Source organism: Pungitius pungitius, chromosome 4 (genome assembly GCF_949316345.1).
Source record: "Pungitius pungitius chromosome 4, fPunPun2.1, whole genome shotgun sequence".
In the NCBI taxonomy this organism is placed as follows: domain Eukaryota; kingdom Metazoa; phylum Chordata; class Actinopteri; order Perciformes; family Gasterosteidae; genus Pungitius; species Pungitius pungitius.
The window spans coordinates 7,369,266-7,380,318 of NC_084903.1; the positions used below are offsets into that span (position 1 = coordinate 7,369,266).

The 11,053-nt window shown below is 40.5% G+C and overlaps 1 protein-coding gene across 3 annotated transcripts in view; it reads right to left on the reverse strand.

Moving 5' to 3' along the window:
* cep89 (centrosomal protein 89) overlaps positions 1-10,964 on the reverse strand; it is a 49,327-nt gene extending 38,363 nt beyond the window's left edge. For all 3 annotated transcript variants that reach the window (XR_009956015.1, XM_037483428.2, XM_062561691.1), the window contains exons 1-14: positions 10,293-10,964; positions 9,731-9,837; positions 9,133-9,279; positions 8,448-8,637; positions 6,640-6,691; positions 5,895-5,999; positions 5,397-5,627; positions 4,676-4,818; positions 3,641-3,691; positions 2,748-2,831; positions 2,235-2,338; positions 1,913-2,028; positions 1,367-1,547; positions 655-822 (exon numbers count right to left, since the gene is read on the reverse strand). Coding sequence is in view for 2 of the 3 variants with exons in the window: in XM_037483428.2 (XP_037339325.1) it covers positions 655-822; positions 1,367-1,547; positions 1,913-2,028; positions 2,235-2,338; positions 2,748-2,831; positions 3,641-3,691; positions 4,676-4,818; positions 5,397-5,627; positions 5,895-5,999; positions 6,640-6,691; positions 8,448-8,637; positions 9,133-9,279; positions 9,731-9,837; positions 10,293-10,334 (1,721 nt within the window). In the remaining variant the exon portion in view is untranslated. The remainder of the gene's footprint in view (positions 1-654; positions 823-1,366; positions 1,548-1,912; positions 2,029-2,234; positions 2,339-2,747; positions 2,832-3,640; positions 3,692-4,675; positions 4,819-5,396; positions 5,628-5,894; positions 6,000-6,639; positions 6,692-8,447; positions 8,638-9,132; positions 9,280-9,730; positions 9,838-10,292) is intronic.
* Positions 10,965-11,053: the final 89 nt, after the last annotated feature.

Consider the following 11,053-nt stretch of genomic DNA (forward strand, 5'->3'; position numbering starts at 1 on the left):
AACAACCAGACATCAAGCTACCAGCACAATACCACTTTGGTATTAACTGAGTGAGCTAATTGATGGTTTGATTAAGAGGTTGGTGATTAGATTGAAGGACTTTGTGTTTTTTGTTTTTGTCTTTTTTATGTTTAATTAAACTTCTGGTTCAGACTTTGACTTTTATTATTGTTCAAAAAATGAATATAATCATTATAGGGCATATTTAATTTTATTTGTGCTGAGTGCACAAATAAGCTATGCTCACGTGAGGTCACTAAGCTACAAGCACAAATAAGCATAATTGAGACGTAAGCTTTGCTCTCCTAATAGATGCAACCACGTACATGCCCGCACACTCCTGAAGCACTAATCTAGCAAAATGAAAAAAATCACCTGTGTGGGTGGATAATGGCTGTGAAGGGGCTTTAAATAATCACATGTTTACCATACACTAAAAAATGAACGACTTATGAACAGTTTATCGGTATTATAAGACTTTCCCAGTCAATTTCATTCACTTTTAAACATGTATTGCAATGCTAGGGATATTAGCTACACTAGTATTGGGTGCAAATGTTAGTCAGCAGCAGTATTAGTAGCCGTAGCAGTATACTGTAAAAAGAAAGTGTCAAACATTTGTGTGAGTATAAGTATATTTAGTACATTTAGTACCTGTTGGCTTGTTTGGTGAGATCCTGCTCAGCCTCCATTCTCATTTTGTCAGCACTCAGGTTGGCCTTATCCAGAGCCAGACTCCTATTCTCCTCTTGAAGGCTGGACAATCTGAGAAGTAAATTGTCCATCTCACTCCTATTCCTAATCTCCTGCTGCTCCAACTGCCTGAGAGCCAAGAGCAGATTGTACAGCACATTAAACCAAAATATACAGCTTCTTGGTGACCACCCTAAAATAGTTTCACTTTAAAATGTACAAACCTGTTTCAGTCTCACATGTTTTGATTGACTTGTGAACATCAGTTTTCAGAGTTTTCAGGCTTGGTATCAATATAACTGAAGTAATTACAGAAAGGATTCTGTAGAACGTTTGTCACATGCCAGTGTCCCAGTGCCCATGTCTGTAGCAATTATCCATGCAATGCTTTGGATGCTACTCGTCTGTCTGTCTTGTCTATTCTACACAACTATTTTCAACTAAATAGATAATTAAACCTTTTGTAAAGAAGACAACAAGAAGCTCTGGCATTTGGCTATTTGGCCACAATGAAGGGCAGTGTACATTCTTCATTAACACATGTTGGAATGTGCATCACTAATAAAAAAAACTAATCAAAATGAAAAGAACTATTAAGAAGCAGCGCTGATTGCCGACTGATTCGTCTTTTAGAGTAAGAAGTGTTTGATAAAATGAGACATTGCAGCCGTACCGTCTAAGTTTGCTGTCCATGCTACAGTGCTCTTCCCAGGTGACGGCATCCTTGAGTCGGGTCTTCAGCACTTGTTCTTCCCTCACATGTTTCTGCAACTTTCTCCTACTCTCTTCCAGGTCCTCCTGCAAACGCTGCCTTTCCGCCTCCAACAACATCAGCTGCTTAGACACCTTGGTAACTACAGTCAGGGGGACGAGAAGCAGGACTCTGCTTGTTTATGCGCCACGCTGATCACATGATTCATATGCTGGATGGCTTCCTTTTCACCTTTAAAATAGCTATGTGAGCAGTTCAAGTGTGATTTGAAGCCAACTCTGCTGTGTCACTTTCTAAGACATAAAATAAACATTAAAAGAAGGAAAAACTGAAGAATTATTTCTGAAACCAAATCAGAACTTCTTCACCAAACCAGTTCTTGTAATAACTGTTTAAACGCACACAACATCTGCTGTGGGATACAGGTTTGTGGCACCTTGTGGCGTGTGTGCTCGGAGACACCCACGCAGTCGGCAAGGAAGAACGGCTTTGAGGTGGGTGTTATACCTTCAGAATGGTGTCTGCTGTGGCTGGCCTTGGCTTTAACGTGCTCAGCCTCGAGCTGATCAATCAGAACTTGGTTCTCTTGCAATACCAGAAGGGCCTGTTGTTGTAGCTGATGACTGAAGGGAAGAGAGATAGAGAGAGAAATAGTATGTTCATAGCATGTACCTGTCATTATATGTAATATCGTCTTAAAACAAGTGCTAGGAGATTAATGCGGTATTATCAGAAGTATGCATTAATTCATTGACGCTGACAATTATTTCGCGCTACTGCAGTTTTTTAAAATCACACACACATACACAGAGATGGTATTTCCTCTTACCAGTTCTTCTGGCTGACCCCTTCGATCGCTGCAATTTCAACATGGAGTTTTTCATTTTCCTTAATTACGTCCTCTACGTGAACCCGCAACCCCTTCACCTCCTCCTGTGGCAAGCAGACAGTTATGATTCTGAGCCATGAACACACAAAAGGAACATACAACAAGGAAATCCTCTACATTGCCACCAATCTTCTGCTAAGGATCAAGAGTCCATAAAAGGCCTTTGAGCGACAAAAGACACTCAAAAAAACACATTTGTAAGGGTTCGTTAATGGATTGGTTCTGCTGACCAATCAGCTGACTGGGAAGTAATCTTTCTTCAAGCTTATACCCTCTGATGTCTTTTACTATGCAAACATGCCACACAGCTATCAAGACACTTCCCTAGTTAGGTAAATATGTGTGTTGCATGTTTTCATTCTATGGATTACATACAATATCCAATGCAGCACATTAACAATCATATAACAATAATAAGAAACATACATTCAGTTTCTCTCACGTACACTTTACCTTTGTGGTTTGCAGAAGTGCATCCTTCTCATTCATCCTGTCTTCATAGGCGAGCACAAGAGGAGATAAGTACTTCATGTCAAGCTAAAAAAAGAAAAAATATGGACAGCTCCATCAGTTTACATATGGGTATTATTGAAAGAAGGGAAATCCTTTCCCAGCCCAGCAATCCCAGTGTTTGGTAAATCTGAACCACACACGGTGCAAGCAGCTTAATTTTCTTGAAGCTATGCAGCAGGACTCAAGAAGCTGTGGACACATAGTGAAGAGGGTGGCTTTCTGCTTTGGTCATTTGAGAGCAAACTCTATTAAAGCAAACTCTCTTCCTTCTGCAACTTTTTTTAGTGATGCTGAGCTACCGACCTATGAGACCCGTTATGTGTCACCAGACTGAGCATGTGTGATTACTTGTGTTGAATCCAAGTCAAATCATTCAGATTTATGAATGAAATAGCCAGCCATCCAAAAGAGATTATGATTGTCTCAGTTCAGTTCCCAAACTTTTTCTGTCATATGCACCAAAATTCTAAAAGGAGGCCGATAGAAAGAACAAAAAACAGGGTTGTTCCTTCTCATAGTTTATATATTATAATGCATTGAATTAAAAACTATTAAAAAACTGAGATTTTATTTATAAGATAAGTACATATGACATTAACATTTCCACCAGTTTTATTTTTGCAAACATATTTTCAGGTAAATTTACTTCAAATATTAAAATTGAAGTTGAGAACAGTGCAGTGTGGTTTGAACACAACGCATGTCAGTTTTGTAATTGCTTTTTTATATGTTAGGGTTGGTGATGAAGCCGCAACCCCTCTATCAGCCCACCACAACCATTTTGACTACTAACCAGCCCATATATAAGTGATGCACTGTGTAAAGATACTCACCAGCCAGGGAGGGGGAGACCCCGTCTTTGGTAAGCCGCTGATTCTTGAGCTCTGGATGAAACACAGTAAGAAAGTTACTCCTCTGGTGGAGGTGGCAGCTGATAAATGTTGTGCTTCACACAAAGTACTGAGTTTTTTAAAATAGTGATAGAGAATTCAAGTCTGCTGCTACATACATAGACAGGTGATTGGGGAATTTCCCATGGGAGCAAAACCAATATTTTCTATAAATTAAAGTTTAAAAAAATGGGATAATCATATGGAAATTATAATGTTAATGGGATCTATAGAAGCGTTCAATTCTAGTTTGGTGAATTTAACAAATGCAGATTCATCCTATCTCTATTGTTTTACATGTATCTCTTCCTTTCACCAGCTCATCAGTAATGAGGCTTAGCAGAGAAGCAAACGGGTGGTGCTGAGAGCAGAGAACTCTTGTTGTGAAGAGCCACAGCATGAGGGAGCCATGATTAAAGCCACAAGCCTGCTTTCTTCTGCAGTGTAAAACACACAATCATTTCAGGATGGATGGGAACAAGTCACTTGTTTAGTGCAACACATCGGATAGGAGGACAGACAAAAATAAGATATATTTAGCTCAGTGGGATTTAGATCAAGGGCAGATTTCTATCTTGAAGGCTTGCTGGGAAAATATAAGGCGGTACCGGTCATGGATTTGGTATAAACGCTGATTAAATTGGACTGAGGGGAGAGGATTGTGTTACAGAACTAAACAGACTACATGGCGGTGAGGAGAGCAGAAGAGTACACTAGAACAGATACCCCTGCTTTAATTTAATTCTGGCAATAGAATCTGGAGAGATGGAAGCTGATGGAAGGGTCCTCGCTATGATTAGGAACCGTTCTACATGTAAGCTTTTTAATGGCCGCCTGCATTAACCTTCTACCATGAGTCGCTGGTGCAAGACATGAGCCCAGAACTGTTTCATAAGGCCAACATTAAGGTTACAGGATCTGTTATTCACAAACAAATGTGAAACTGATACGAGGTTCTACTCAAAAAGCAGAAGATACCTCGTGTTTGGACAATGGTCTGAAGAGGGTTTGGTAGCGGCTCAGCTCCACATTCAGACGGTGAACAGTCATTTTGAGGGCGTCATTTTCATCCACCAGCTCCTGAGTGTGTCGCCTCAGATTCAGTAGCTCTGCCTGGCCGCCTGTAAGACCACAGCAGATCATTTTTTATACAAATATAGTTTCAGGAAAAAGGGAGAAAGAGGGCAGGCGTAATCGAGGAACTAAAGACAATTATAGGGGGATTTGCAAGCTTTGGTCTTTATTCAACATGGATTTGACTCTCCTGACAGAACCTGAACCCCACCCTCAGGGAATGATAGAGAGAATATAATGAATGCTTCGCTCGCAGAGGAAGAATAGTACTTTTCTATGTTTTATCTTTCTGTACACAGGGAGGTCAGAATCTCTAACCACCTCTCCATTTAAACTGCCAACTTTCCAACCTTTTCTGAACTATTTGGTTTTTTTTGTGTTTCTTTACTCCCTTGCCCTCTTCTTCTCATCATGCTGAGGAGATGCCGTGGAGCTCAAGTGATCAGAGCCATATCTACTTCCAGTCTCCCTCCTCCCGGTTGCAATTCACTGCTGGACTCCCTCTCCCTTCCTCCCTTTACCCTCCCTCGTTACTCTCCATTCCACTCTGTTGGTTCTCTTCCTCCTGCACCATGTCCTCCTCTGTCCGTCCCTCTGTACGTCTTCACCAGCTTGTCCACTCTACCTGCAGATGACCTCTGGTTAGAGGAGGCTCGGCCTTGACTGATCTCCTGTTCCAGCCGTTGCAGTATCTCTTCCAGCAGCTTATGGTCATCTAGCATCCTTGTGTGCCTCACTGGTAAGCCCCACGCTACCTCACTCTGCACCTCGTCGCACGCCTTGCTGAGCTTTGGAGACGGGTGTTTTGGGCTTTTGGCAAGGCCCGGTTTGTCGGTTGTTACGATGGGCAGCTCGGCTGTAATACAAAGGGTCAATACACAAACATATTCTCAATGGAATAATATGAAAATCTACTGTATTCCTAAAATAAAGCAGCTATGTCTCAAATGTTGGTATGAAGCAGAATATTTCTTAAACTCTTTTATATTTAATCAATCTTAAATTACTTAATCTTAAATATTAGTAATAACTGAACCAACAGAGGTCATGCTGTAACAAGACATGCTAAAAAAAGCAAAGGTGTTTTTCATTGTTTTCTGGGTTCTCTGGGACTTCCACCCACATGGCACATCTCCACGCCTTCCAGGGCTCTTCCTGACAGAGGCTTTCTTCTCGGCAGAATCGCAGCTTTCTACGGGACGTTGGGCACCGGTTTCCTCGGGAAGTTCTGAGAAATCAGAAACCACTGTATGAGCGCTGGATCAAGGGAATATTTTGAAGTGACTCACTGTTAGATAACGCCACTGTTACATGCATGCGATGCCAGAAGAAGTGAACCCAGAACCTTGTGTGCTTTACTATATAACCCAATAAAGTGCGTATTGCTCTATAAAAGTGGCTTTCTACATTACTTCAAAGTGTTACTTTAGAACACCGCCCGCCTGTGTGTAGCATACACAATTTAGCTGTTAAAAGTAGGAGCATGGTTGAAAATTCTAAAATCCAATTTCACGTCTGTTTATAAATCAGACATTACATTAAGTGTTTGTATGATGTTCATGCTTCATTTGCTACATTATTACAATTTGTCCAGTCTATCATTCAAAGCATTCCAACTTATCTGTTTACTGACCAATAAATATGCCAAGAGTAATTTGTCATATGCAGAAAAAGAAAATTGTAATAAGAATAATTTGTCATTTATTCCAAACCAACTCGAAATCTACAGTATGTAGACACTGACATCTGACATTGTTTCATTGTCATGTAGGGTTAAAACAAGGGAGAATGTACATTGGATTGCCTAATTAAACTATACACATCATTACTTCTTATTATAGCTCTACTGACAAATTATGAGTAATTACCTGGAGAAGGCGCTCTTCTGCTCGACATCTGAATGAGCTGGGGTGCACAGGCCTGAAAGACAGATGAGTCAAACTAACAGACCGGCAGAGAGAGACAGATAATAACTATGTCTTCTCAAAGAGATTTCCAAAGCCATATTGCCCAGATCCCTTTTGTGCAGAAACCATTATGCCCATTATGGCCATTGTCATATGAGAAAAATAGAATCTTGTTAGTGTGTTTACAGTTTTGTTGCAAATTCCCAGCGACACAGTAAGGTTGCATGAATGAGTCATAGCGGTGAGCCTTGTGTGGAGAAGAGTAACAGTTGAAACAGAAGAGCCAGAAGAATGCAAAGAAAGTATAAAATACAATTGTGGGAGACGGAACAATGTCATATGCTGATTCGCTCAAGGCATAAATGATTAAAAAATAAGCTGCAAACATATAGACTTTGTTGGCTGTTTTATGAAGCACATCTGTTGTGATTCATTAAAACAGTCTTGCAACATTAAAGCTATGTTTATAAAAATGATTCAACTGTATGGTCACATTGCAGGCTGCGGTCTGTGGTACTGCAGGGATGCGTTAACGTTACCCTCTTTGATACCAATGGGATGCACCAAATAATAGAAACCCCAGTTAGTCTGAATCCTCATCTGAGATTACAGTACAGGGGACAGAAACATCAAGTCCGCTGTAAAATGAGGGTTAATAAATAACAAAGCTGGACACCAACTATGGGAAATAGAGCCCAGTGGGACCATTATAGGTTAGCAAACCAATATAACGTGGATGGAATAGAAATCAAGACTGTGTGAGCAGACTCTTGGGATATAACCATGAGAAGATGGGAAAGAAATCTCCCAGGAAAAAGTTAGAGAGTTATGAGCAGGTAAAGAGATAAATATTAGTCTTGTAAGTTACCATAAATAACAATTATTAGTCAGTTATTAGTGCATGTCGCAGGGTAAGCGTTAGGGTCAGGGAATAAATAAAAACCGGCCAAAGGTAGAAGACCTGCAATGGCACAACAAAAATAACTTTACAGAGGGAAAATAGCTATAAGCAGTGCATACGGTACACTGAAAGGATATAGAGAATCTGTGCTAAAGATGACTAGTGAGTTGAGTCAGAAACCTGTGGAAATAAACTTTCCAAATCCTCCCATCAGTATATAAGACTCAATAGATTATGTTCCCTTTATTATGTGTGAAACTGTGCCTCCCAGTGGATAAGACGTGAAACACCAAAGAGTTTCAGAGTAATCATAAACTGAACCTGAAGTGGATCATTATCTTCTCTCAATGCAAATTTTAAAACACAGAGATTGGCACTTGTCATAGCAGGAAAGGTGTATGTTATGAAGTAATAGGTCTCAATTAAATGTATACAACAGTATGCACTTCATAAAGTCAGCTGCAGTGTGTAGTAAAAGTACAAAGAAAAAGAAAAGAATTTGCAAAGCAGCTTGACATAAAAATAGTCTACAGGCTCCTTTCAAGGTAGCCATTTAGAAATGGCATTGCAAGCTAAGCATACAGGTGTTATCCATACAAATAATGATGATCCCATTTTATTTGGTGAGGCAAGGCCATTCCAGTGAACCTACACGCACACATAATTCATGCTATTTGTTACACCTGTGTCTATGTGAGATGGAAAGTCCAAATGGCCGATGTGGAGTCTAGCCCTCTGCAGGCCACTTATCAATTCCAGCGGGAGGACAACCCATTTCGCAAACCATAGTAAACAGCAATTATTTAAGGTGAGAAGAAGGTTGTCCTCAGTTGGTTTGAGATTGTGAAATTGTACTGTAGAGTCTCACCTTTGGTTTTAGAGGCACAGAATAGATGGGGTCTATTAAACAATTCTCCTCTCTGGTAACAGTTTGGTAAAGATGTTCTTCCCTTTCTTTTTCACTCTCCAGGTCTTCTTCGTTGTCTTCCAACTCCTCCTCCGAGTAGTAAGGGGAGGACAGGCGCGGTCGGCTGCTCAGATCTTCTGACCATCGGTCTCTGAGGAAGGATTAAAAGCAAGATCATTATCTCTGGAGACAAAGCTACTCAATGGAATTGAGCTATCAATAATTACAGTATTTATAGATAAGCTTATCACACTGTGATGTTTATAAATGTTTTCTTTTGAAAACCCCCAAAAAGAGAGAATTATAATAGAATTTTAAGTCACTAGTTATAGATGGCTTCTTGAGATAGACATTAACTAGCCATATTCTACTCATACTCTTTCATTCTTAAGCTCAAATTTTACAGACATCTTTACAGATTCTATTTATCTAAAATCCCATATTCGTGGAAGCTCAAGCAATACATTTATACTGCAATTTTTAAAAGTAGGACAAATCATATTCCACATTGTGCTATTTTCTTCTGTAACACACTTAAATGAAAACAGCCCCAGATAAGGTTTAAACTCAGAGAGTCACCTCTTGTAATTACACTAATGGGTCACCAAGCTAGCAATTATTGATGTATTTTCCAGAGGGAGTTTACCTGATGAAAAGTTCTGGACTGATATTTGGTTCAGATATGGAGGACTCTGATCGGCCACTCTGAGAGAAGGACCTGGGCTGTAAGGGGGGGAGGGCCCATGTCTGTCCAGTGAGCGATGAAGACAAGATGGCTGCTGCTAAGGCCGATCTGTGGATGGAAATACATAGTTCATAGGAGGAGAAACGGATACTTTGGGTAATATTGGCGTGTTAAAAAAAAGCTGCTTAATGTCAAGTCATACTTTATTACGTATAATGGATACATTGTTGTGTAAATGTAGGTGAAGAAGCTTAGTGGTGAATAGATTGATATGGGTAACAGTTCTGAGTTGACGATATCAGTGGAAGTGCTACTCTTTTAACACATTTCAATAATAATTCCATGTTTAAGGACAGAACAAAATTGTGCACAGGCTGCTGATGCATATAAGCACATTTTTGCTACTATCTACACAGATGCCTCACAGAGTTAAGTTCAAACAAAATACAATTTTATTTCAGTTTCATCTCAAAGTAGGGAAAAGGATCCGTGATGAATCACATAGTTTGCATTTCAGCGAAATGGAAGGATGGCGGAGGGGGTGGAGGTTGTTGGGTACCTGGGTCTCTCGGGTGAGGGGTGGGGGCTGCGTGGGGGCGGGGTGCGAGGCACGGCAGCCTTGGGGGCAACGGAGGCAGCAGGGACCAAACCATGGGCAATGTGCTTCTACACACCACGCACAAAGAAGGGTAAGGGAGAGGGTTGGACACACGCATTGTGGTTGCTATGACGATGCTTGAGGAGGGTTTGGGTTTGTAACGTAGCATTAAATCACGTCCACAGTGACGCAAAACAAAGAGGCATACGTTACACGGGTGGAAAGTAAGTTAGAATCACAGAATGGTCCCAAACACTAGTATTCAAACAGTGTAAATAGCTCCCTTTCCAAATAAATCCTTCATTTTAATAGCTGTTTTAATGTTGCTCAACAATATGAATACAATTAGCGTTGCATCACTTTAACTATTAAGGATACTGTGAGCTGAATAACCTAAAATGGTTAATATTAGCTAAAGCAGTGTTAATTTAGACAAACAACCATGAGAAAAACGCATTTAGACTAGACGTTTTGCTAGCTAGCAAGAAACGGTAATTAGTGTCATAAAAGACGCGAAACTTACAAAATCGTTGTCTTTCTCCCTCCTGAAATTGAATTTGAACATAGTGCAAATACTTGGTGGACCCTTTCTTCATTAACGTTAGCTAAAGTTAGGTTTCAGTTTTAGAGAACTGCCAGTTTACAACATTCAGGTCAATTAGCATAATAAAGGGTTTTATGTCATTGTGTTAGTAATTCTCTATCCTCTTTTCCTCAAAAACGACAAAGAAAAACGAGCAAGCTAGCAGCGTTCAACAGGCTGGACGTTTGCAGAAGATTTCTCCAGACGCTTCGCTTCGAGACGGCACCGTCCTACAAAATAAGTGCTGATTGGCTGAAAGGAAGAGCGGAGCCAATCAGTGATTATGATGATTCACCTAGCAACGAGGTCCAACGAGCAGCCAGGCCGACAGGGGGCGATTTCGTTCCATATAATAATCAACTGTCGCCTCCTGTCTTTACAGAGAGACTTTACATGTGCTTTAGCTGACTCTTTTATCCAAAGCGACTTACATTGCATTATAACCCATGCGTTACATTTTGTCTGGGAAGCAATTGGGGGTTGGGTGTCTTGCTCAGGGACACTTCGACATGGCACATGGCTGGGATTCGAACGGCTAACTTTGCGGCTACCAGCGCATCACACTACTCCATGCGCCACCATCGCTCCCAGTGGGCTTGTGGTGTCAGTAGAATTATGGATTATTCATTCATACACTTACATATGAATGGTATGGGTGAACAAAGACCTGATTAACTTTTACCAATCACATTGTTTTTCTT